The following is a 27,462-nucleotide window of genomic DNA, read 5'->3' on the forward strand; positions in this document are numbered from 1 at the left end:
GCAGCCCCAGGGCAGTGTGGGCGCCTCTTCCTGACTCCCGGGGGCACCTCCAGGCGTGGCCTGGGATGCCTGAGCCTGGCATGGCACTCATGGCTGTGCTTCTGAGCCCAGCACCCCATTGAGGGGCCTCACCACGCACAGCCAGCGCCTCTCCCAGGCCGCTCAGGCCTGTCCTGCCCAATGTGAGCTGGACGTGCCTCGGGGTCATGCTGCTGGACAGCAGAACCAACCTGCCCTCCTCGTAGGAGCAGGCGGGAGATTCCCCCCAAGGACCCCGCAAGTGAGCAGAAGCCCGGAAGCCCTGCGGGAAGCAGACATCTGGGCTCTTCTGCACCTCTCGGCTCCCCTGCCCCTGGGCAGAGCCGGGAAGGAGACCCAGGATGGCGAACGTCCCGCGAGAGATAGCGCTTTCACTAACTAATGTCTGGTGTGGACAACTCCCACAGTCTCTCCTAAGACTGCCAGGATGAGGGGAGGAGACAGTCCCAGGAAGAAGCAAAAAACTCAACCTTCTAAGGACAGCAAGTGAGAACACAACTTGCAGGCCAGCCCTGCAAACAGCAGCAGCTTGGGATCCCAGCGCCTGGCCCAGCCGCTTCGCGGCCACCAGCCGGAGGTCTTGGACCAGCTCTCCACCTGCCCGGGCCTCACAGTCCCCTCTGCAGGCCCAGCACGGCAACCCGCAGGCCCCTATGGACAAGGGGTAGGTGCTCCCAGCGATGCTGCTGTGCCCCCGCTGGTCCTCAGACTTTAAACAAACTAGAACTCACAGGTGGGGTGCAAGGTCCTCATAAACCCAGAGGGTCCTGGCCGCAGGGGAGCGCCAGTGGATGCTAGACTCCCTGGAGCCCACACCAGCCCTCTCTGTCTGTGCTGGGGATACGCCAGGGCTGATGGCAGATCCGGGGCCTGCCTAGGGGGCTGCCTTCCTCCCCAGCTGGCCGTCCTCACCCTTGGCGTCTGCGGCCCGGCTTGCCCAGCCCTGGGAGGGCCGGTCATTCCTCAGCTGCCACCCGGGGGAGTTAGGGACGAAGGCTGCGCCTCTGTGGGAAAGCGGGGTCCTCTTTCACACCAGCAGAAGGACAGCTGAGCCTGAGTAAGGCGCAATCCTCCTCCGTGGCTGTCCTCTCTCTCACATCCCCCAGTGGGGGCGGTTCCATGCAGAAGGGGTGTCAAGGAGGATGGGGACACTTTGTGGGGGCCTCTCACAGTGCCCCCAGCCAGGCCTGGGAAAGGGCATGTTTACAGACCCATGCAGGGGCTTCTCTGCAGAGCCCACGTCCCTGCCTGGTGGCCTCGGAGGCTTCGGAGGCTGCAGAGAGGTCCCTGCCTCCCCCAGCCCCCACCAGTGTGGGCAGCACCTCCAGTCGGCCTGAAAATGGGGTGCCAGGGGGGATGCTGCAGCCCCAGGTGGGCGCTGGTCAGCATCTCCGTCCTGCAGGGACCGCCCCGCCGAGCTGCGCCCAGCCCGTCCCCGGGCAGCAGCCGGGTGGGGGCTGCAGTGCAGACCGCGTCCGGGCACCCGGGCGAGGGCTGCGGGGCGCAGGGAGGGCGCCAGGCCCGCCGCGTTACCTTCCACCTTGGTGAGGGTCAGAACCGGGCTGTTGCAGGCGCTGAGCGGGGCCACCCGGGCTGAGTGCTTCTTCATGGTGAGCCGGCCGCCTGCAGGAGCGCCGCCGCCGATCGCTACATCCTGGGGCCGGGCGGCGCCTCCCCGCCGCGGCCTCCCGCTAGCCCCTCCGTGCCTGCCCGGCGCCCGGCCGGCTCGGTCCCCGGCTCACTGCGGCGGCCGCCCCACCGCCGCGCACATCCTCGGCCGCCGCGCCGCACTCCACGCGCGCTCAGCCTCCCCCGGGCTGCTGCCAAGTCCGCGTCACGCAGCAGTGCGCTCCCCACGCCCACCGGGCGCTCACCTGCTCCGCCCCCGCCCCGGGCACCCGGCGCTGCAGCCGCCTCCCAGGCCAGCCCTTTGCTAGGACCCCCAGCCCTTGAGCCCCAGGGTGGACAAGTTTAACCTGGGAGCTGTTTGACTTGGGATGGAGAGTCCACTTCCCCCTGCTGCAGTCCTGGAGGGTTGTACAAGAAAGGTAAAGAAAAGCATGCCTTGGTTTTTCGAGTCTAGGGACACAGTGTTTGGTGAGGTCCTAATCCTAAGGAGGGCTCCAAGTACATGCAAAGTAGGCAGAGATGAAAAGCAGCCGCAGGAAAGAAAGACTTGGGAGGCAGAGAAAGCTCGCTCTGCCAGGCTCCTGCTGGGGCTGCAGGGCTGGCCTGTATCTGTAGCAGCAGCTTCAAGGCTCCCACTCAGGGCCACCGCGAGCCACTGGGCGCTGGCTAAGGTGGTGATAGGTCTGCTGTGTCGCTGGCGGGGAGGAGATGCCCCAGTAACCACCAGGGAGCAACCCCCAGGTCCTGGGAGCGCTCGCCCGCTATTGTTAATCCAGAAAGGGCATCATTAAAAGAGGCTGCGAGCTACCCAGTAGGTAGGACTGAGAGATCCCACAGCCGCGGAACCCCAAAGGGCCAAGGTTCGGGATGTGATTCAGGTTTGTGCAAGCTGAGTTCTGGTCCCAGGGTCACGGAATTGATGGCTCAGATTCTGGTGCCCTCTGGGGTTTAGTGCTGGTTAAGTCTTGCCCAGAATTTCAGAACCTGTCTCACAGTTGGCATGCCACTGATTATATCATCCTAATCCCCAGAAAAAGTACCTCAGGGGAATGACACAGGTGCAGAGTGCCCCTACGACAGCAGGGTTTCTTGACATCTACCAGCTATTTCTGGTGACATCCACCTGCATGCCCCCTGGTGTCCGACAGAAGTGGCTTCTATGGTGGGGTTCTTGAACAGCCTGTTTGAATAGTCATGGAAAATAGGATGGCCACGCTGCCCAAAGGCCAGGGCCCCTCAGGTTGCTTTCCCATCAGACGACCAAGGAAATGTTTCCCCGCTCCCTGCAGAGCCCTCTAGTGGTGGCCGCCACGTCGTGCACCTCTCACAGGGACCTCGTTTCTGGAGCCAAGAGGATGCTAAGAATTAGAAGCCAGCTTTTCCTTCTTTGGAAATAGGCTTAAAGCAAAATAATTTTGCATTGCATGTTAAAGAGGACCTTATTTTAAAATTACAGAACAATACTTCTGGGTACCCTTTTATCAAGTTCATCAAAATAACTTGTTACAGCCGGGCATGGTGGTGCACACTTGTAATCCCCGCGCTTGGGAGGCTGAGAGACAGGAGGATCGCACGGGTTTGAAGCCAGCCTCAGCTACTGAGTGAGGCTTTCAGTAACTTAGTGAGACCCTGTTTCCAAATAAAAATATAAAAAAAGGTCTGGGAATATAGCCCGGAGTTAGAAAGCCTCTGGGTTCCACTCCTAGTACCACCAAAAACAAACAAACAAACAAACAAACAAACAAACAAAAAAGCACTTGTTACAGACATGACTAATATCACGCAAATATCACGCAAGTTCTAATCTCTTAGCACTTATTACGTACCAGATGTCAAGTGTCTTCTGGAAACCATTTTATTTTTGACCTGAGGAAATATCTATAAGGTGGTTGTTGCCTTGTTTCCTAGATGGGAAAACTCAGGCTCTGTTAGGGTTTTGATTTGGACTGTCCTCCAAAGCTCATGTGTTGTCAATGCAGGTGAAGCAATGGGCTCAGAGCTGGGCCCTCACCAGTGAAGCAATCCAGTAAGGGATGAATTTGTTTTTTTTTTTTTGTGTGTGTGTGGTACTGGAGGTGGAACCCAGGGGCCTTCTCCCGGCTACGCTCCCAGACCTATTTTATATTTTTATTTAGAAACAGGGTCTCTTAAGCCAGCAAGGCTGGCTTCGAACCTGTGCGATCCTCCTGTCTCAGCCTCCCAAGCGCAGGGATTATAAGCTGCGCCACCATGCTCGGCTCCAAATAAAATATTAAAAAAATAGGTCTGCTGCCAGGCATGGTGGCGCACGCTTGTAATCCCCGCGCTTGGGAGGCGGAGACAGGAGGATCACGCAGGTTCGAAGCCAGCCGCGCTGGTGTAAGAGACCCTGTTTCAAAAATATAAAATAGGTCTGGGAGTGTAGCCCGGAGGTAGAAGGGCTTCCAGGAACCCAGTACCACAACCAAAAAAAAAAAAAAATATATATATATATATATATATATATATATATATATATATATATATCTGGGAGTGTAGCCTGGAGGTAGAAGGGTTCCGTCCCCAGTACCATAAAAAATGCCCATTTATATTTCTTGCAATGTTCTGCAGCAGTCAAATAGTTAACAACTGAGTGTTGTTAAACACCTTATTGCTAAGTCCACTCATTAACGATTGCTACCTTGAACTTTTAATTTTCCCTGTGGGTTATCGCGGGAGCTTTGGGCACTTGTGAGATCATTACATCCTCATGTCTGCTAAGTCCTACTTATTGATCATCATCCCAGCCTCCTCCCCTTATGCTCCCAGATATTTTGACCTTTCATTTGTTATACCCAATTTTATCATCCCAGCAAAACACTAACCCTCATCCCTCCATCCTGAAATCCCTATAAAACTTCCCATGTGCTCTCAGATCAGGAGCTCTCTGCCTGTTTGACCACGTGAGTACTGCTATCCCTAAGGGAACACATCTTTTGGGAAGGAGGGTGTGATAGGGGTCCATATTTGAAGCATCACATAAAATTATCTAGAAAGTGAATGTTGAGCTAATTTATGAACACAGGCTGGTATTTTGAGAATTTCAATAATTTAAAATATTACTAGAAGTTAGGGGAGAAGGACCTAACTCAGAAATACCTAGAAAATTGCCTATACAGACTACTTAAGGACCCAGATCTCTAATTATAAAAAAACTTATTTATAAATTATTCTAAGAAAGAGAGATGAGATTTCTGAAATATCAATAGAAACAAGACTATACCAACATTATCCAGGCAAGGGGATGGATAATTTGGGCTCTGAACCCATTTCTCTTTGGAGGGTACTTGTTTGAGGTGATATATTTTTTGGGGGTTTTAAATTCAGGGGCATTCTACATCCCCAGCCCTATTTTTTTATTCTTTATTTTGAAACAAGATCTCACTTAGTCACAAAGGAAGCCTAAGTAGCTGAGGCTAGCCAAAAACCCAAGAGCCTCCTGTCTCATCCTCCCAGGTACTGGGATTACCAACGTCCACCACCATGCTCTGCTCTTGAGGTGATATCTTGAAGGATATAATTGGGTACCTGTCTTAAATTTAGTATTATAGGGGTTTATCTGAAAGGGGACCTGGGGTGATTTTCAGGTCACATCCACTAAACAGATCTGCCTGTAATCTTCTAAAAATGCGTGGTACGACCAACTGTTTGCTCATCAAAGCCCAGTGTTTGCTCAAGTCCATATGAGATGAAATGGTGAAACACCAGTCCTTTAGCTATAAACCCACTCTCTCGTTTGTCTCTCCATCAGTGTGACTGGGACAGGGGAGTAGACTGGTTTTACAACAGCTGCTCACAGTGTGGCATTATAGGCTTATGGAGAATGCTGGTTTCTGGTGGTTTTTTGTTTTTGTTTTTTTGTGGTACTGGGGATTGAACCTAGGGAAATTCTACCTCTGAGCTATACCCACAGCCCTATTGTTTTATTCTTTATTTTGAAACAGGGTCTCACTAAGTTGTGGAGGGCCTCACTAAGTAGCTGAGGTGGCTGCAAAACTGCACTTCTCCTGCCTCAGCCTCCCAAGTACTGGGATTACAAGGGTGCGCCACCACGCCCGGCTTGGTCTCTGTGTTCTTAGCATTACAGCCCGAACACTGAAGGGTTTGCTGAGTGGATGCAGAGGGTCACAGCCTTAAAGCAGAACCTACTCGCTGTTATAGCTTGGGTTTGGATGTGCTTTGGACGCATGCTCCAGTGCAGCAAAGTTCAGAAGTGGGGCGTGGTGGGTAGAGGAGGGTCATGGGGGCGTGGCCACCTCCTTTCCCTCTCTCTGCTACCAGCTGCCTTGTGTTGAGTAGCTCTCCCTGCCACCACGATGTATCTGCCTTGGAGCCTGTTGGCCATGGACGGAACCTCTGAAACCCTAAGCCCAAATCAAATTTTCCTTCTCTTAGTTGCTCTTGGCAGGTATTTCGGTCACAGTGCTGCACAACTAACCAATACACATACCCTTAGCCTGAGTCTTCCTCCCTGCCTCCTCCCGCTCCCCACATGCAGACAAGGAAGTAAAAGAGAAGTTCCAGCCGGGCGCGGTGGTGCATGCCTGTAATCCCTGCACTTGGGAGGCTGAGACAGGAGGATCACACAAGTTCGAAGCCAGCCTTAGCTACTTAGTGAGACCCTGTTTACAAATAAAATATAAAATAGGTCTGGGAGTAATGGGAGCATAGCCCGGAGGTAGAAAGCACCTGGGTTCCACCCCCAGTACCACCAAAAAAAAAAAAAAAAAAAAGAAGAAGAGGAATTCCAAAAAAAGAAAGGAGCCTAAATATATATAATTTCTCCTACTATATAGTGGGGCCATCTTCAGTTGCAGCTCCCAACACCTACCCATGGTTGTGTGTGTGTGTGTGGTACTGCGGACAGAACCCACTGGCCTTCTACCTCCTATTTTATACTTTATTTGGAAACAGGGTCTCACTAAGTTGCTGAGAGCCTCGCTAAGTAGCTGAGGTTGGCTTTGAACCTGCGTGTTCCTACTCTCTCAGCCTCCCAAGCGCTGGGATTACAAGTGTGCGCCACCACGCCCCATGGTTCTTAAGGAAGACAAACTAGAGAAGCCTGGAAAAATTGTCAGGAAGTAGGTGGCCATGTTGGACAGGGCCAATTCCTCCTGTCCTCAGGGCTTATCACTCTTCTTACTGGTCCAAGCTGTGGGTCTGTCTTCATCCCCGAATTGCCTGAATAACTCATTCTAGCCCTTCCTGGGCTGGCTCACCATTCCGCCATCCCTGGGGGCCATGGGTCTGTTCTTTCCTGTGTAGTGGTTTCCAGGGCTCTACGGTCCCACTGCACCATTCCATTTTCTGGGGTTAAGTGGTGCTTATGGTTCCCTTGAGACCAACGCGGCATAGACAATGCCTTACATGCCAGCCAGCAGCTTGGACTTGAGCGCTGACTCTGCCAACAAGGAGCAACCAACCTCAAGCCCCACCCATCTCTTCTGGTCTCAGGAGTTTCTAATTTGCACGGGAGAGGGGCCGACCCCATTGGCAGTTTTCAGTTGCATTTCTTGGTCTTTGCAAAGTGACTCTCCTTTTATCTGTTAGCGTTCTCTGTTAGATTTGTGTTTTTCCATAAAGGCAGCATGGCTAAAAGAAACTTTAGAAAACTATTGGGTACATAATCTTCTAGGTCCTGTTGGGCTTTAAAACCTGGGGATTATGAAATTATCCCCAAGATGCAACAATTATCACAGCCTCTGGAGATCTTAAGAGAATGCTCTCCTTGTTAATATCTTTTGTTAGTTAATTAGACTTTTGCTGTACCTGGTTGTCTAGCTTTATTAACATAGCCAGAAATATACCTTACATTCCTCAAAAATTATACCCAGAAAAATGAGGGTGCAGTGGCGCATGCTCGTAATCCCAGTACTTGGGAGGCTGAGACAGGAGGAGTGCATGTTCTCAGTCAGCCTCAGCTACTTAGTGAGGCTCTCTGCAACTTAGTGAGACCATGTTTCAAAATAAAAAATAATAAAATAAAATAAAATAAAGTAAAATAGGGCTGGGGAGCTGGGCGTAGTGACGTACCCTTGTAATCCCAGCATTTGGGGGAGGCTGATATTGGAGGATCGCAGTTCACGGACAACCTCAGGTACTTAGTGAGGCCCTCCGCAACTTAGTGAGACCCTGTTTCAAAATAAAGAATAAAAAATAGGGCTTAGGGTGTAGTTTGGAGGTAGAATGCCCCTGGGTTCAATCTCCAGTACTGCAAAAAAAAAAAAAAAATAGTGCCGGGATGTAGCTAAGAGATAGAATGCCCCCTGATTCAATCCTTAGCAACACACACACACACACACACACACACACACACACACACACACACAATGACATGTATTTTGCCATTTGTAAAGCATATGTCAATATAAAAATTGGGAAAAATACATTTCACTTCATAATCTTTGTACACAAACGTATATTCATGTACATAGATAATACTACATGTGTATAGAGGATACATGTTACATGTGCATATATATGGTTTATATATAATACATATATAACCAATTAAACTAGGTCATGAAATATTACCCTTACCACATGCAAGCATTTTCTTCTATTATATCTTAGCAATTCTCTTCTGTCCTATTTGTAAAATGCTAAGTGTGATCAACTAATTTGTTTTTATTATGAGCCCCTTCTGGATTATAATCCATGTTGTTTGAAAAATACTGTTAAAATTATATTCGTGGTAAGCTATGTGAAGAATTTGACTCTGTGTGTTCAAAATAAGTAACAAAAATTCTAAAATTCAGCTAGGGTTTTCAAGAGTCAAAAAACAGGCCACTTCAATGAATTCACTGTGAAATATCTGCACTGTTTCAAAGTCTGTCACAGTATTCAATAGTTAGGAATAACAAATTATTTTTGTGGTTACCAGGGCTTAAAAACAATCACTTAAAGTGGTTCTAGGAGCCAGACGTGAAGTTTCACCCAGACAGCTTGGAGTGAAGTGCTCAGGAGCTTCCAGAAGGCTATCAGACCGACTTCCCACAGGAGAGAAAGCCCTGGGGAAAGGAGAGCCCAGGACGCGGACCATCGACGGCTCCTTCCCCACCCAGCAGGAGCAGCAGATGTACTTAGCAAAATCTCCACCTGCTGAACACTGGACTGAGCACCTGTGGCCTGCCCTTGGCCACAGGCCCCTTTCTTCTTTCCTGAGCAGCTGGGTGACTCACTCACCAGGGTCCCTCCAGGCCTCCTCTTTCCGGGGGTTGGGGAGGTACAGGACTATCAGGAGGTGTGGCCCTGGGGTTGTGCGGGAGCCTGGAGCCGATCAAGCTAATAAACGCAGAGGCAGAGGCCGGAGCAGGTGTCTGCTGGCATCCTTCCTGAATCCTACTCAGAAGCCGTCTGTGCTCTGGGCTGACTCCGGGGGAGTGGTCGTCAGAGGCCCAGCCAGGTCTGCGGGCACCAAGCAGGGTCTGCTGCCCCAGGAGCTCTGGAAGAGGGGGACGGACCTGTGTAGGGGAGGGCTCCCTTCAGCAGCCCCTCCAAGGACCTTGTTGAGTGGCCAGAACAAGAACGGGGGTGTATAAGGAGTAACCCAGAACCTCATAGACAGGAGGCCGTACCATGTGACATCCCCTTCCCGGCCGGAGAAGCGAGCCTGGCAGCTCCACACACAGCTTCGGGTAGAGGTGGAAGGGCTGCTGCTTGGAGGTATCTCTGGGGCAACTTACTCGATCTCCCCACACTCGGCCATCACATCTTCAAAACGGAGATGGTGGTAATAGTGTCTACCTTTCAGTGCTTTGGTAAGATTAAAAGGATTAATATATGTAAAGGGGCCTCAGGACAGCACCCGGCGGATGGGAAGACCCCCCACCCATGGGCTGTTGATTTCATTCTCTCCCACTGGGTCAGCCCGGCGCGCCTCTCTGACTCCTCTAGCACGGCCTCTGTAGCAGGTGTTCAAAGCGGAAGAACAAAAGGGAGGAAAACGCAAACTCCAATATTCACAGGCCCCAGATTTCTAGCATGTTTTGGAACCGCTTGCACCCCCTCCCCCGGACGCTGCTTAGCCGTCTGCGTGGTCCAGGAGCAGGACACCATGCTGGCCGGCCTCCTTCCGCTGTAATCCTGTCTCTGCCTCCCGCCCTCCCCGGCCAGATCTCAGAGGAAGGCGCTGGACTCAAGGTGAAGAGAGATCTGATGTTATTTGGTTCAGAAATAGCTAGCTGCTGCTGGTGTCCGGGTGACTCATCGACCACAGCTGGGCTGCGCTTGGACTCCTTGGCTCTGCCCGCTCTGTGCAGAGGGGACGGTAAAACCGACCTAAACTGGATCCATGCAAAGACCAGGAGCCCACCCCACAGCTGCTCAAGGGGACTCAAGGGGACCCCACAGCTGTCTGGGTTAGGGAGGACATGGCAGTGGCTTCTCTTCCAGCTTATCCCTGGGTGCAAGGTGGTCCAGACCTGCATACGCCTCTCTGTCCACCCGTGAGCACTTTGGAGGCTCGGGACTGGGCACAGTTTGGGTGACTTGTGCACCTGCAGAGCCCCAGTCCCTCTCTGAAAGCCGCGGTCACCTCCTGTCTGGCTCTGCAAGAATTACCTGGGCACTTGCTTCGGCTGCCTATGAGCTAGAAACTCTTCGACCCAGGCACTCAGCAGGCTTTGCTGAGTGAAAGAAAGGCCCAGGGGAGGCGGATACAGGACCTGCTGGGACGGATGGGGTCAGCCTGTGGGGGCAGAGACCCCAGAGGCAGCTCTGCAGCTAAACTCAAAATGCACCTCAGAAAAAAAAGATGCACCTCGGAAACCAGGAGAGGCTGGCCTGTCCCCAGAGAAGCTCCGCACAGCGGGAATGCCTGGTGTCATGACGTGCACACAGCTCCAAGGAAATGATTGGGAAGCTGGGCGTGGTGACACACACCTGTAATCCCAGCATTTGGGAGGCTGAGACAGGAGGATCGCGATTCGCGGACAGCCTCAGCTACTTAGCGAGGTCCTTTGCAACTCAGTGAGACCCTGTCTCCTAATAAAGGATTAAAAAAATAGGGCTGGGGTGTAGCTTGGAGGTAGAATGCCCCTAGGTTCCATCCCCAGTACCAAAAAAAAAGAAAGAAAAAGAAAATAAAAAAGAAAAGAAAGAATTGGGCATTCAGGATGGCTGGCTTTCTCCTGGTTCTTCACACGACACACACTGATCTGTGCCGGGCTCTTGGAGCCACACGTGTGCATGCGAGGTCGCAGCGGTCACTAGAGGAATCGGTGTAGGACAAGGAGAAAGAAATGACCCACCGTGCAGCTAGATCTGAGCAGCACTTTTTGCTTTTTGCAAAATCAAGCAAAGCAAAGCTTGTGTAAGGCAGGGCCGATTTTCTACTATGGGATGACAGAGAAGGTCCCATGGATGCTGGGCAGAAGCAAAGAGAGGCCAGAGGCCTGCAGGTGCACCCTGCTCCCGACCGAGGGCGCCGGGTTGGATCACGTGGGGCAGCAGGTCAGTCCAAGAGTCCCCCAGAGCACGCGGGGGGGTTGGAGGGCCAGGTGTATGCGTGGACGTGTCTTGTTTGTAAAATGATACAGCTGCTGCCCGGGGGCGTGTGCCCACCTTCTAGCAGGTCGGCAGGGATTTGAACAAAGGTGGGTTGTACGCATCTGAGGAAGCACGGTGGAGGGTGCTCAGAGCTCCCGGCAAGAGCGCCAAGCACGCCCCTTGGTGTTCGCAGCCCTAAAGGGTTTAAAAATGTATCTCTTGCAAGCAGAGACGAAGGCTAATAAAAGCAGGCAAAGTCTTCATGACCAGGGATATATCCGGCAATAGCAAGACCGCTTTTTCTTTTAAAGTAGACCATTTATATTCTTTTCATGTAAAACTCCTGGGACCAAGCTTCTGAAGTCCTGGCCTCTCTCGTCTTCTCCGAGGTGCATTTATTATGACATCGGCAGTCAACACACACTCCACCTCCGTCTTGTAAACAGCCTGATGTCTTGCATTCTTTTTTGATTGCCACAGAACTTTCTGGAACATGCCGGTAATAAAGCCACGGAGAACATGAATGGAGCGGTGGGCACCGGTGCCGGTGGCTTCCTGCTGGAACGGAGGGATGCCTGCCCCAGGCTCTGGAGGAAGAGTCCTGGTCACCTCCCACAGGGTGCACGGCTGTCAGGGCTGAGCAGGAGCGGGGCTTCTCCTCTGGCGGCGTCTGCAGCGTGCCTCCATCTTGCCACCGTCTCTAGAGCAGGGCCCTGCCTTTTCCCATCTCCCCACTCCAGCTGAAAATGAGTTTGATTTCACCTCTAAGCACACATTCCTGGAAAGACTATTTTATTTTTTGAAATGGCCTCACCAAGTTGCTGGGGCTGGCCTCCAGCCTTTGGTCCTCCTTGTCTCAGCCACCCCAGTGCTTGGGTTACAGGTGTGCATCAGCATGCCTGGCTAAAACTGATCTTTATGTAAAGCTACAAGGATCAAAAAACCCAAAAAACAAACAAACAAAAACCCAGACTCAACAGCTACCCACTCGGGTCTCCTGTTCCTGCTCAGAGCTGGAGGCTGACCTTGGAAGAGCTCTCGCTAAGCTGAGTTTGCGGGGAGTACTTGCAGGAGCGGCTCAGAGTTCCGTTTTAACCTTGATTTCTCATTTAGAGCAAGCAGTCATTGAATGCGCTATTGATAGCAGGATTCTAATTTGGGATTCGTAGCAAGCTAAGACATCTAAGATAGGAAGGGCGGCTGCAGCTGGAAACCCCGTCTCCAGCAATAGCATCCTCAGAATCTAAGGCGCACCTCACCCATGGTACCCCAAGGTTGGCATGCCGCGTCAACAACGGCTGGGGCCAAACGAGCCACGAGGAACTGTTCTCAGGTGTCGAGGGTGGGCTGACATGTAAAATATGTCAATATGTTAGCCTGGGTTGTAGTGCCAGAATCCAGAATGCATCAGCATGCCTAGATATCAACCATTTTTAAAAATAATAGATACTCTTAAGAGGTGTGTGTGTGTGTGTGTGTGTGTGTGTGTGTGTGTGTGTTACTGGTGATTGAGCCCAGGTTCCTTCTACCTCTGAGCCATACCCTCAGCCCTATTTTGTTTTTTTATTTAGAAACAGAGTAAGTTTCTGAGAGCCCTTCTACGTTGCTGAGGCTGGATCCTGTCTCAAGTCCTGGGATTACAGGTGTGCACCACTGACTAAGAATCACTCTCACTACAGAGGTTCATCTACAACCCTGCCCAGAAACGACATGGGATGCTCTCCATCCCAATATACATTCATTCTTGGGAAACGTCTCGAGAAACTTAAGTAGGAGATGGAATGGTGCATGAACCTGGTCCGACTCTCGGCCCTGGGGCTCCTTCTGCACTTGGTGACAGTCCAGGCCACCAGCTGGTGGCCTTCAGGAAGAGCTGCGGATCCCACTGTACTTGGGAAAAGGAGATCCAGACGGCCGTGGCGAGCATGGGCTCTTGGGGGTGAAAAGGGTTTTGGAAATCATCTAGTATGTCACCCTCTATTTGTGCAGGAAGGAACAAAACTAAGAGGATGTTTGAGAAACAAAACCCGGCGGCTATTCTGGGCGCAGTAAATAGGATCAGCCTAAATATACCTCCCGAGGCGCACAGGCAGCGGAACCGAGAGGGTCTGTCTCCCAGCTGCAGCTGCTGGGAGAAGAGAGGGTTTCGGATTGGAGGCGCCCGCCCGCCTCTCCGGGCCCCTGCTCCAGGTACAGCAGGCCACCCCTTCCTGGACTTCAATTTTAAACTTTGGACAAAATTTGGGACATTCATTGTGATTTTAAATTGACTCTGTTTATAAAAGAAGGAATTGTGCTTCTAGGATTCTTCTCCCCCAAAGTCCCCCCAAATCTCTTGATTTTAGAAATACTTTTATTTCTTAATGTGCACGAATGTGCGTGCTTCCTAGCCTCAAGTCTCCCCCTCCTCTCCTCTCCTCTCCTCTCCTCTCCTCTCCTCTCCTCTCCTCTCCTCTCCTTTCCTTTCCTCTCCTCTCCTCTCTTTTTTCTTCTCTCCTCTCTCCTCTTTTTGTGGTTTTGTGAACTGAACCCAGGGACATTCTACCTCTGAGCTACACCCTCAGCCCTATTTTATTTTTTATTTTGAAGCAGGGTCTCACTAAGTTTCTAAGGGTCTTGCTATATTGCTGAGGCTGGCCTTGAACCTGCAATTCTTCTGTCTCAGCCTCCCCAGTACTGAAATTACAGACGCGCACCAGCATGCCTACATACGAACCATTTAAAAAAAATAATAGCTATTCTAACAGCTATGAGGTAATATCTCAATGTGGGATTAATTTGTACTTCTCTGTTGACCAAAGATGCTGAGAAAAATATATACAAATACATATTTTACATATATATTATTATTTTTACATATACATTATATTTATATATATAAATTTTTATTATATATATTTATATATATATTTATAAATATATATAATATTTACATATATATTATATATATATGTAAAATTGTTGCTCATTTCTATGTTTTCTTTGGAGAAATGTTTGTTTAGGGCATTCCCCACCCATCCCTAGTCCATCCATCTGGTATGCCCATCTCTAGTACACAGTCTGACCCTTCCTAGTCCATCCATCCCCGGTACAGTCCTCTTCTCACCCTCTGCTTCCGGATGCCACGGCTGAAAGAGGCTTTTCTCTGCCCTTCCCCGGCAGCAGTGGCTTCTGCCTTGGAGTCAGCTGGCCGTGGACTGACCACCTAAAACAGAGCCAAATAAACCTTCCCCCTCTGAGTTGTGTTTCTTGGGTATTTTGGTCATAGGGACGAAAAAGCTGACAAAAACACACCCCAAAGCCCATCAACTGTAAATGGGTGCATAAAATGCGGGGCATCCCTCCAATGAGCCTCCATTGCATGGGCTGTAAAAAGACTGAAGTTTCGACACATGCTACATTGCGGAGGGGCCTGGAAAACATCTTACTAAGCAAAGGAAGCCAGACACAGGTCACAGGCTTATTTTTCGTCACGTAAATGTAGAGAGTTAGGTAAATCTATTGAGATAGAAAGTATATTAATGGTTACTGGGGATAAAGAGAAAGAAGAATTTCAGGGAAACCGCTAGTGCATAGTTTTTTGTGGGTGATGAAATGTCTTAATAACTGTGAGCCGGGCGTGGTGGCACATGCTCGTAATCCCAGTATGTGGGAGGCTTAGGCAGGAGGACTGCTGGCCAACCTCAGCAACTTAGTGAGGCCTTCTGCAACTTAGATTTATTTAAACTTTTATTTCAAAATAAAAAATAAAATGGGGCTAGAGGTATAGCTCAGGTTCAATCCTCAGCATCAAAATTATAGCAATAATAAGAAAATAACTGTGGTGATGGTTACTGTGTGTGTGTGTGTGTGTGTGTGTGTGTGTGTGTGTGTGTGTGTGTTTATTGGGAATTGAGGAACTGAACCCAGGAACATTCTACCTCTAAGCTACAACTCCAACCCTATTTAATTTTGGGAAACAGGGTCTCACTAAGTTGCTGAAGCTGGCTGTGAACCTGCAATCTTTCTGTCTCTGCCTCTCAAGAACTGGGATTACAGAGTACACCTCCATGCTCAGCTTGTGGTGATGGTTTCTTAACTCGGTGAACACAGTTAAAAACAGAAACTTGCACATTAAAATAGGGGAGTTAGGTGGTCCTTGAATTAAATATCAGTAAAGCGGATCTATAATTTAATAATTGCTAAAACCTGAAAGTATGTTTTGAAATATGGTCACACAGATCCACTGGCATACATTCATTAAGTAGTGACGCTTTCTACAAAAATATTAATAGTGCTTGCTGTGCGAGGTGGCACTGTGCATGCCTTTAAACTGATTTATGCTGTCCTTTCTCCTGAACTGATTTTTTCGTTGAGTAAATGTGTACTAAGAATGTCTTGTTGGTTGGGGAAGGCTGCTGGGTGACAGGTGGGTCTTTCTACTCTGTTCTCAGCAAAAGGAGCCTCAGGCCTTTGGACACTGTTCACGGCCATTCCAGAGATTCCCATTCGCTGAGCCCCGCAGATGCCAACACGCCTTCCTGGGCTCGTCTTCACAGCGCTTGCGGGTGAGGGAAGGCTGGTGGCTTCTCAAAGCCATGAGCGTGTCATGATCACCGTTGGCGTGGTTGATGGAGGAATAAAGCTATCTGGTCTTGCTCAGAAGAAAACCCTGGGGGCTCCTCTGCTGTGTTGGTTTGGTTTTTCTGGTTGATTTTGTTTTGATTTTTGCAGATGTGTTATTGCTGCAAACACGCCCCCCCCCACTCAACCCCCCCGACGCTGCAGCTGTGAAAATGCTCTCCCCTGAGTCAAGGTCAGGGAGACCCAAGGGCAGCTCTGCATGCCCACCGTGGGAGGACGCAGCCCCGGCCGCTGTGGGCACGGGGGCCCAGCTCTCCCGGCTGCCCCTCTGTCCTGGGCTTCTGAGGTTGGGAGCTGCCGCCTTCTTCTGGCGCCTTCCTCCCCACGGCCACCAGGAAAGTCACTCTCCTGCTACGATCCGCCCCTATGTTTCCTGGTTCAACAGGTGCTTTGTGAGCGCTGATCCTGTGCTGGAGACTGACCAAGATTGCCCTTGGCCAACCATCCGAGGAGGAGCCTTGAACAAACACCGACATTGTTTCCAACAGCTCAGGGATGGCCCTGCCCAAAGAGTTTGCTCCTGGCTCTAGGAGCACCCAGAGGCAGCCATATCCCAGCCGCTGTGGGTGCAGAGCAGGGTGGGGGTAGGAGCCCAACTTTGATAAGTGTCAGTTAGCAAACCCAGGTGGGGCAGACAACCCCCCTTCCCACTTTTGTAATTTCCTTCCTTCCTTCCTTCCTTTCTTCCTTCCTTCCTTCCTTCCTTCCTTCCTTCTTCCTTCCTTCTTTCTTCCTTCCTCCTTCCTTCCCTCTTCCTTTTTTTCTTTTGTACTGGGGACTGAACGCAGAGGCATTCTATCTCTAAGCAACACCCCAGGTCCTCCCCTGTTTTTTGAAACAGGCTCTCACTAGGTTGCTGAGAGTATTGCTAAGTTGCTGAGGCTGTCCTCAGACCTGCCAGTTTTATAATTTTTCATCTCCTTGACTCTGCTCAAGCCCACCCCCCCTTTAAAACAGGCACACCTATCACCCCAGCAACTTGGGAGGCTGAGGAAGGAGGCCAGTCCGCGTAACTTAGCAACACCCTTTCTCAGAATAAAAAATTAAACTAAATAATAAAATAAAAAGCACTTGGGGTATAACTTAAGAGTAACACACTTCCTTAGCATGTGCAAAGCCCTGGGTTCAATCCCGAGGACCACTATATAGATAAGGAGAAAGTTAGATCAGTGCGGATGCTTCTGCTCAAGTCGGGCACAGCTGCGAGCACCTCAGTCCTGCTTTTGCCCCCCTAGCTCCCACGTGTCTACCCACCTTTGACTGACAGAGCAAGGAAGAAGATACTTGCATCTGCTTGGGGGTGGAGGAGGGACCCGTGCGCAGAGCCGGGCAGGGACCACAGAGAGATAGACATGAATGCTGAAGTCGCTGGGCCTCCTCAGCGCTGAGCATTGCTCCGGGGCTGGATAGGCCCTGTAAGGACTGAAAGAACTGACTAATCAGGGGGCACAAGAAAAGGGCTGGCTTACAAGAGTGGCCGAGGGAGTGCCCGGAGAAGCACGCAGGAGCCCCCTCCGTGTGGCCTTGATAAACCTAGACTTCTAAAAATAGTATTCCCTATTTCCTTCTTCTCCTTGTCAGAGTCATGCTTGGGAGCCAGAAGGGAGGAATTTGGCTGAATGAAGTCAAGTTTGAATGGAGCAAACGTACCACAGGAACCAGACAGAAACGTGGCGTGGGGAGGCACCGCCCTGGCTGGGAGGGGGGCAGGGGTCTGAATTCCGTGACAAAGGCCATCTTGGTACCTGCTCCTGGGGAGGCCCGGCCTGCAGCGCGGTGGGCCAGGCGCAGAGGCAGCCGTGGGCTCTGCCTGTGCACACCAGCATGCAGGGGGTGCTGGTCTCCCCGGCTCCCCACCTGCTGTAGGCAGTTAGGGGTTTTGGGGTTTGTTGCTGTTTTGTTTGGGTACTAGGAATTGAACCCAGGATATTCAACTTCTGAGCAACACTCCCAGCCCTATTTTTTTGTTTTGTTTTGTTTTTGTTTTTAATTTGGAAACTGTCTTGCTAAGTCGCTGAGCTACCTGTGATCCTTCTGTCTCAGCCTCCCAAGTGCTGGGCTCACAGGCGAGCGCCACCACACCGGCTTCCCTGCAGTTTTCAAGAGGCAGGCTGGGGAGCGCGGCAGTGCAGGCTCGGGGGTGTCTGGGCGCCCACGGCGAGGCTGGAAGGGAGTGCCAGAGTTCTGGTGGCCAGGAGTAGCCCTGGCATCTGTGTTCCTTTCAAACACGCAGAAACCTGTTATCTGTCTCTTTGGCAGAACTGGGTGCCGTGTGGGCCAGCAGGACAGGAAGTGGGAAAATGGGTTACACATCAGCAGAACTGGAACATTCCGAGGCCAGGATGTGCTGGAGAGGAGGCAGGCGCGCCCTGGATCACGGAGACTCCCCTGAGCCCCGCGGGTCTGGCTGTCCCTCTGTGCCCAGCAGCTGTGCCTGCCCACTCCCCGGGACGGGGCCCTCCCTTCTACCCCAGTCCAGGCTCTGCAACACGAGCGGCGCTTGCACACATGAGCCTGCGGCTTTCCCTTCGCCTCGGGGTTTGGGAGCATTCTGTGCAGAGTCTGACATGCGGCCAGAGTGTCTCACCGGCCACAGCCGGGCCTCCGCAGAGGTGCTGGAGAGACGATGGTGGAGACGGGCGGGGACCACCGCGGCCTCTCCCTCTCTATGATGGCACAGAATAAACCCGCAAAACCAACATCTTTAAGCAACTGAATATATTTTCATAACATATAGCACATAGCCTAGATAAATAATGTGGGTTTGAATTCAGCATCCCTTTGATTGTAGCTGATACACCTTTTAAACATTTTTGGGGGTAATTGCACCTAGGGGCATTCTGCCTCTGAGCTATGCCCACACTCTTATTTTATTTTTTATTTTGACACTGGGTGTTGCTAAGTTGATTCTGGTCTCGAGCCTGCGATCCTCCTGCCTCAGCCTCCCAAGCACTGGGATTATAGGTAGGTGCCACCATGCCCAACTATGTGCCCTGAATTTATAAAAGAAATAGACGAAGAAACTCGTTGGTGACCTTGTGGGGGCATTAGAAAGCCAGCACACTATTTTCAAGTCGGTTTTAGGAGAGGAGGATCTATTTTCAAGTCGGTTTTAGGAGAGGAGGATCTATTTTCAAGTCGGTTTTAGGAGAGGAGGATCTACTGCAGCATTCCTACGTGATCGCCCTACAGAGAAGTCAAACAGCTGATGAAAGGAAGCTTCTTTCTCAGAAGTTTCCCCACTCAGTGAAATAAAAATGAGAGAATTTCACTATTTTTGCCGACTGTGATATGTAAGTGGGATTAGGTCATTCATTAATGGTTGCTCTCGACAGACAGATAACCGGTCTGTATTTTGTGTTGAGAACCACGGATGAATTATAGTAGAAAAAATAAAACCAAAGAGACCAGAATAAGACCAGAATCCAGCCAAGTGTTTCCTATATCTGTTATCAATTCACAGGATATCGGCCGAGCGTAGAGGATATTCAAAGACGCCACGGAAATGTAGTCGGCAAAATTCAAATTTTGGAAGACTTTTATGACAAATAACTTTAACACGTAAGTTATGAATAAAAGGGATACCTACAGATTAAGAGACATTGTGGATACAAGCCAACTAAACACAACACACAAATTTTAATCTTATTTAGATTTTGGTGCAAACTATTAAAGAAGCATCCACGCGCTAGTTGGGGAATTCTATTGTGATGTTTCTATAATTTCTAATGGTATTGTGATAACATTTTTAAAGCATGCTTATATTTTAGAACTCCATCTAGAAATACTTCAAAGCAATGGCATGATCTCTGGGATTCTCTCGGAAGCCATCTGCTGGGATGGGAGGGAGGGCTGGAGATGGAGGGGGACTGTCATGGCACGCACGGTAAGGGGCACATGGGACCCGTGTAGCACCTTCACTACTTTGTGTTGATTTCTCCACGATAAAAGGCCAAGTAGTGCAGCCTCCACAAAGGCCCAGTAGTCTCCGGTGCCTGTTCTGCTTCCCTGCCCGGTATGTGAGGGTTTTATTTCTGGAAACACTTTATTCTGAGCCCCTGTGAACTTTATGGGATTCAACTCAGCTCTCTTTGTGGCAAACCATGGCCAGTGTGGGAACTAAGGAACAGAGGAAAATTAAGTCCCCAGGACTAGGGCTTAAAATAGTCAGTGACCTGATGCTTCTAAATTGAGTGCCACTGGCTCCCCTAAACAGGCACTTGGAGTGCAATGAAGGGACAGGTGTGCACATGTGTGTGTGTGTGTGTGTGTGTGTGTGTGCGCGCGCGCGCGCGCGTGCGACACCATGTGTATCCAAAGGTCTGGCGGGACACAGGCATCTTTCTGGAGTCACCAGCAAGGGAGACACCCCCCGTGTACAAGTGATGTCTCCCCTCCTTCTTTAAGGAGAGATTTGTGAAGACTGGAAAGCCAGGGCAGCCATCCCTCTGTCCTGATTCAATAAGCCCTAAGCCGACACCCAAGGAAATGGACCGAGTGCTTCCACACCAAGAAGAGAGAGTGTGAAGAGCCAGCCCATCCTTTAGAAAGGAGGGCAGCCAGCATCACCCAGGGGACCTCACTGAGGTCACCTGCAGAGCCCATACACCGCCGGACCTGGAGCTTCCAAACCACGCGCCACGTCTAAACCACCATGTCATACCTCGTCACAGTGCCCAGAGGCTGAGCGTGGACACGAAGCACTTCTCTATGGAAATCAGTGAAATAAGACCGGGGTGGAGCTGCACGCAGCCCTGCTGGGTGGTGAGAGCCTCAGAGACAACCCAGGTCACCGCACCTAGGGGAGGAGGGAGTCCAAACTTCTAGAATCCCCCAAAATAATTCTCCAAATACAGAATTCGGACTCTAGGGCCATTTTGGCATCAGGAAAGAGCTTACTCCTGAGGACCCTCAGGAGCATAGATTCCCAAACTTACTGGCTTACCAGCCTTGATCAGAAAAAACATTACTTCATGACCCCTTGGGTACTTCTACTAAAATATTATTTTTATTCAACACCCCCCAAGTAAGATCTGAGACTGTTAACCCCACCAGTATCCCCTCCTCTCCACCTGACTCTGGAAATCGATGTCTGAGTCTGAGACTTGGATGTCAGGGTTTCGGGAGCGTAGAACCTGGAGAATTTTTGTATCTCCCCTCCCTCATTCCTTCCCTTCTTCCTGGTTTCTTCTTGTGAATTTTGGGATTCAGTACGTTTGGGGCTGGGTGCAGGAACTTGCATTTTTCACGCCCTCCAGCCATGGAGGTGGTTCTGAAGAAGGATCCAGGACAGAGGGCTCCAACCCCGGCATCCACAGCTGCCCTGCGCTGGGTTCTTCTCTGCTGGGCTGGCAGTGTTGGAGGCATGGCTTTATAAAGAGTGACTGCCCCAAGGACTTCCCATGGGTCCTCTGGGGGAGGCTCGATGTCGGGTGGACCAGCTTGTTCTGCATGTTTACAGAAGAGGGGACCCCAGAGTCCTTCCAGCACCTCAAGTAAAAGAAGCACAAGTTTCCCTAACTGGATCTCTTCCCAAAATCACAGCAGCAAAGACTGGACAGACTTCTCCCTTGTCTTGGTGTTCCCACTTCACGAACCAGCTTTCTCGTCTCAAAAATTCAATGCCTTTAAACACTTGAAATCTCTGGCCATCAGCCATTGCTGTGAATGTCCCCCTTGGGTAAGACTGTAAAACTGCCATATGAAGTGGAAGAATGTCGAAAGGCTGAGTCGCTTGGCGGGAGTCCTTTCCTATGAGCCTCCACACAGGGCTCAGGAAGGAGAGGCTATCCCATGCTCATTCTCCTCCTGATGTCCGCCAGCACCTCCAGCAGGGGGCTCAGGTGGGTAAGCAGGGGCAGCTATATAGAAGCATGTTCACAGTGGGAACCTTATCAAGGGAGGGTAAGCCCAGAGCTACTGGAGGAGAGGGGCTTGCAGCGTGGAGGTCACGGAGACACTTGAAACCGCAAGGAGGCCACCGATTCTGCTCTGGGTGGAATGCAGACGATGCACACGGGCTATGCTCGGCCATCCGGCATCTTGGGGTCCTGACCAGTCTCCCCTCTTCCAGTCCAGCTGTCTTGCCATGCTGCTACCTGTGGGCTCTGCAGGCACCTGCTCTTCTGCCACCCAGGCCACGTCTGTCCTCTGCAGGTGGCAGAGCTCTTGTCCATGGCTCCTGGATACATGTAGAAACCATGGGCAGCCTTTCAGACCTGCTGGCTCCTCCAGACATCTGCAGTGTGGGGCTGTTTCTGCCAAGACATGCTTACGTAGGCTTTTGAGATAGTTCTAGCTAACCCTCTTCTCTGGCTTCAGTCCCCCTTTCCCAACCAAATGGTGAAGAAATGTTTTTTCTCACCTCTCCCGCACAAGAGGAAATTAGGATGGTATTTGAGAAAAAGAATTGATTATAAAATTAATTGTCCTCCTTCTTCTGGACAGAGAGTAAGAGAGAGAGAGAGAGAGAGAGAGAGAGAGAGAGAGAGAGAGAGAGAGAGAGAGAGAGAGAGGAGAGAGGAGAGAGGAGAGAGGAGAGAGGAGAGAGGAGAGAGGAGAGAGGAGAGAGGAGAGAGGAGAGAGGAGAGAGGAGAGAGGAGAGAGGAGAGAGAGGGTGCAGTTAGTAAAGATGATTCTTTTCATCAGAATGAAGAGGATTCTTCTCAAAGTAGATTCTGCCAGAGCACCCTTGATTGGAGAGAGAGAGAGATCTGGAGAAAACAGTGCATGGGAATGAGAGCATTTAAATGGAAAGTTTATTGGAAAGGGTAACTATGGAGACAGCCCCACTTCAGACACACAACCCGGGCCTGAGAGAAAACCGCAATGCACAGAAGAGTTCTGCAAAGCACCGGAGAGTGGGCGGCAGCACCCCCACCGCCCGTTCCCTGGTCCTTCAGGCGGCGCCATGCCCCCAGCCCCTGCCAGGCCTAACCCCTGCTGGACACTGGTCTCAGCCTTCTCTTCCTTCTGCTGTCTGCCAGTGTCCTCGGTGGCGGTGGCGGGAGGAAGTGATGAGCAGGGACTGCGCTCAGGAAGCTAGGCTGTACGGTGGCTCCCCGCCCCTTGCTCTCTCTCTCTGTGTTGACTTTGGGGGCCCAAACCTCTGTGTTGGGGTGAGGATTCTGTAAGTGCTGCAGGGTACTTGCAGTGCCTTGACCTTCACCATTGCCCAAGTTTCAACAACCAAAATTGTCTCCAGACATTATAAATGTCCCCTGAAAGAGAACAAGCTTCTCTTTCCTTCATTGAGAACTATGACGTCCAAATCCGGGTCACCTCTGTCCTCGAGCATTTGTTCAAACTGTGTCTCTGGTTTCTCCCCGAAGGTTTGATTCAGTAGGTTTGGAAGCCGGGGCTTGCGTTCAAGTAGCATCCAAGTCCTTCTTTTATTATTAGTGCACTGTAATCACGATGAGTGACAGAAACCTCACCCCGCTCGCTCCTCCTCCCCGTGCAGGACATTGAGCTGGGCATGGATAACCTTGTGACTGGACATCATGACCTTGTGACTGGACATCATGATCAGTGTAGTGCTTCCTCCTCCAGTGTCCCTCCCTGGGCCCCTCCCTCCCTCACTAGGGTTTCTTCTTCTTTGTCTAGAATCCCCCCCTTTTTTTCTGAGGTACTAGGGATGGAACCCAGGGCCACTCTATCTCCAAGCTATACGCCCTGCCCTATTTTTTACTCTTTATTCTGAAACAGGGTCTCACTGAGTTGCAAAGGGCCTCCCTAAGTAGCTGAGGCTGCCCACGAACCGCGATCCTCCTGTCTCAGCCTCCCAAATGCTGGGATTCCAAGCGTGCGCCACCACGCCCGGCTAATGTCTAGAGTCCCTTTTGTATCCCGATTTCTTCCCAGCTTCCACATGTGAAGGAAAACATCTGACCTTTCCCCTTTTTTGTGACTGACTAATCTCACTTAACCTAATATTCTCCAGTTCCAGGCATTGTCTTACAAGTGACACACTTTTGTTCTTTATGGCTGGGTAGAATTCCATCGTGTGTCTATTCCATAATTTTGTAATCTGTTCATCTGTTGATGGACATGTAGGCCGGTTCCCTATTTCTTAACACCAGGGAATCCTAGAGGACAGTAGTTCCCTAGATACAGTTCTAGACCACAGCAGCAGCATTACCCAAGAACTCCATAGAATGAAAACCCCAGACTCCACCACCTAGTTCTGACTAGAAGTTCTGAGGGGAGAGGGGACGGTTGGCCATGTATGCGCCACAAGTCCTCCAGGGGTTCTGGGGCAGGAGGGCCACCTCCCTGGTCGCTTGGTCTTGTGACTTGCATCAGGCTCCTAGGTATTGCTGATGCTGGCTGGAGGACCAGGCTCTGAGGACCCTGGTTAGCACTGGGTGAGCTCAACAAAGATGAAAAACACAGTCTCAAGGCTGTGAGACACTTAACCTAATTATATTATTGTGGCACCTATGGAAACTTCTCCCAAGTGAGCTAACTGTGAGTCGCAAATTAAATTTCTTAATGGCGCTTTTGGCTTCCCCCAGCAAGGCGCTGGGCTTGCCAGGATGCTGAGAGGCGGTCTGTCCCTGCAGCAGGGCCACGTCAAAGTGACCGGGGAGGAAAGGGGCCTCTCTCTTGTCACCATAAGAGCCTGTTGTGTATTGCTGCCTTAGACTGCCTGAGGCTGGGTCAGGCCACCTGCCCCGCTTCTGCTATTAGGAAACCAAACGTGTTTTTCACCTCTGGGCCTCTGGCAGCTTTGGGTCTGCATGGACCGATTTCTGGGGCCTGAGAGTCTCCAGGACCCAAGATATGCTCGGGGCTGCAGCGAGGGGCAGGAGATTCACAGAGACGGAGTACTTGGTTGTGTGCCCTGGAAGTGGGAGGACCCTGGGAGGGCAGTGTCACTGGTCACTTAGGGTTGTCTGGAGGTGGAACGGGGATTCCACTCCCCAGGGTCCACCTGCCAGCCTCCTTGGTGCTCAGAGCCCCTGAGGATGTCTGGCCAGCACGCACACTGCAGTGGGGCAGTTCTGACCTCTGTGCTGAGGCTGGGTGTCAATTCCTGTCCAGGAGGCGGGTTGGCAAGGTGGAAAAGCTTCGTTTGGGGCATTAGCTGGATTAAACTCACACGCCAGCTCTCACCTACTGGCAGGCATCCACACCTCTCAGAGCTACCGCGCCCCCTTTGCAGTGGGGACAGGACAGCTGCCCACTTCGTGATGCTCCAGGGAGGATTAGCTAGAAGTAGCTCAGGCAAAGCCCGAGCACAGTGCCCAGCACAGGGGCTCATGGCTGGCCACTCTGACAGTTCTGTTGACTTGTCTCAGGGTGGGAGCTGGAGAAGATGCGTAAATACCCAGCTGGAAGAATGTGGCTTGTGGTGGCTCTGGACCGTCCCACTGGACCACGGGAAGCCAGCAGCCTGTGAGCCTGGACTCTGTGAAATGGAGCCCTGGTTGCCTCCTGCAGTGGGACTGTGGGCTCATGGCTAACGAGGCCTCCAAGATAGGCAGGATGTCCCTGGCCTGTGCACTAGTCCAGGGCAGCCACATCTGGGAACCCCAGGAAGGCAAAATAGTTTTGGTGCAGAGACCAGTGCTCCTCTCTCTGCCTACTGTGAGAAAACCACAGAATGTCAGAGCCCAGAGGACATGACGGGAACTCCGAGGCCAAGGCCAGGTTGTTAGCTGCTTGCAGAGCTGAGATGAGGAGCCAAGGTCTCCTGACATCAGATCCTACACCATGATGGTTAATTTTATGATGTTAACTTGACTGGGCTCAGGGATGCCCAGTTAGCTGGTGCATTATTTCTGGGTGTGTCTGCATGGAGATTTCCAGAAGAGACAAACACCTGAGTTTGTGAACTAAGTAAAGAAGATCCATGTGGGTGGGCACTGCCAACTCCACCAGGGCCCGACACAGGACGAAGGTGGAGGAAGGGAGGGTTTTACACTCCCTCTCCCCTCTCTCTTCTCTCTCCTCTCCTCGCCTCTTCTCTCTCTCTCTCTCTCCACCCCCCTCTCTCTTCTGTCTTCTCCTGACCTTGGACAGAGAGATCCAGACTCTTGGGCCTTTGGACTTGAGCCAAGAGCGATGCCATCCGCTCCCAGTGGCTCAGCCCCTCTTTTTCAAACTGAATCACACCGCCAGCTTTCCCAGTCAGTTCTCCAGCTTGCAGGCAGCAGCCCTTAGGACGTCTTGGCCTCTGTAATTACAAGAGCTGATTCCTATAGTACACCCCCTGTTAGATACACCTGCATATCTCATATCTACCCCTTCGAGTGTGTTTCTCTGGAAGACCCTGGCTAACCCGCATCTAAGCCACAGGCATGTGCGAGGGGCCACCCAGTGTCAGCTGGGTTTTCTGGGGGAGGCCACTGTCACGCCTGCCTCGGGTGGTGGCCGTGGCTGATAATCTGGAATAGACGCCTGCCCAGAGGCAGTTGGGTCTACATGCCTTTGCTGAGACTGGAACCCTGAGGTAGGATGCAGAGTCTGGGGTCCTGGGGGTGGAGCTAAGTTCCACCAGTCTGGGGGAGGCGGCCCTGCTCATGCCTTAGGTTGTACCCACGGAGGTCCTGTCTCCTCTCCCCTGAACTGGCTGCCAACAATCCCAAGGACTGATTCCATGAAACATCTCAAGTCTACTCTGTAAAATTTCCTTTAAGTTCCTGGCAGTCAGAGTCCTGGTGCAGGTCTCAGGACTAGTGCGTGCAGACATGGGCCACAGGCCTCCTCCCCTGAGCTGAGGGGCACACAGGGGAGATGTGCCTCTGTGACGAGCCCTTTGTCTCAGGGGAGAAGGAAGGTGACTGCCCCAGGCAACCCCAGAGTGGGGCTATTGGCCAAGTGTCTGCCCTCCACGCCCCACAGCTGGCTTCCCTCTTTACGTTTAGGTTTCTGAAACCAAGACGCCATCTCCCTGGCCTGGAGGCCCATCTTCATGGCCCAGGCTCTCTGTCCCAGCATGGCATGGCACACACAGCCCTGAGCCTGGCATTTCCTGGCAGGCAGGCAGCGGCAGAAATATGGACATGATGTTCCACAAGCCAAAAGCCATTAACAGCCACTGCTGTTAAGTAGCGGTGACCCCCTGGCCGGCCGCCCTGTCCTGTCCAGCGTGGAATGGCTGCTCAGAGAGGCTCGCTGCTGCTTAACAGGCAGCGTGCAATGGCTCCTGGGGTGGTCTGAGCTCGATTCTGCTCCTTTGCCTCATGCACGGTGGTGAGAGAGGAGGAAGCACCCCGGGGGTCACAGAGAGGCATCTGCGACTGGCAATGGGCACAGGGCTCAGGGATCATCCTGTCATCACAGGCCTGCAGAGCTTGTCTGAAGGCCATGCTCCGGTCCTAAGGTACAGGCAAAGCCTTGGCACTGCCACCTGCTCCTGAGGTCCTCGACTTCCAAGGACCATGTGTCCAGTGCCGGGGCTGGTGCACGGACCCAGGACGAATCCAGGCTGTTGTTGGCGCCTATGAGTAACATCTCCATACAGGGCCATGTCAGTTTGCCCAGGTGTTAGTGGCCCCTTTTGCACTACCATGGTACGGCGAAGCTGAGTCGTGGTGGCAGGAACCAGATGCCCCTCAAAGTAAATTATTTGCTCTCTGACCCCTTCTAGAACAAACGTACCAACTTGAACAGCAGGGCAGCCACCTTGGGGGACCTTGGGCAGATTGGCCACACCTG

The 27,462-nt window shown here is 51.5% G+C and overlaps 1 protein-coding gene across 2 annotated transcripts in view; it reads right to left on the reverse strand.

Moving 5' to 3' along the window:
• The window catches only part of SLC35F3 (solute carrier family 35 member F3), a gene marked incomplete at both ends in the record, with an annotated part of 186,293 nt that overhangs the window by 57,185 nt on the left and 101,646 nt on the right, over positions 1-27,462 (reverse strand). Inside the window, one exon of one of the 2 annotated variants that reach the window (XM_080717128.1) lies at positions 1,573-1,648. The exons of the other annotated variant lie outside the window; for it this stretch is intronic. Coding sequence (XP_080573254.1) covers positions 1,573-1,648 — 76 coding nt within the window. Of the gene's footprint in view, positions 1-1,572; positions 1,649-27,462 lie in introns of those variants that run through there. 2 annotated transcript variants of the gene reach the window in all.

The sequence above is a fragment of the Muscardinus avellanarius genome, assembly GCF_963383645.1.
Source record: "Muscardinus avellanarius genome assembly, chromosome: 20".
In the NCBI taxonomy this organism is placed as follows: Eukaryota; Metazoa; Chordata; class Mammalia; order Rodentia; family Gliridae; genus Muscardinus; species Muscardinus avellanarius.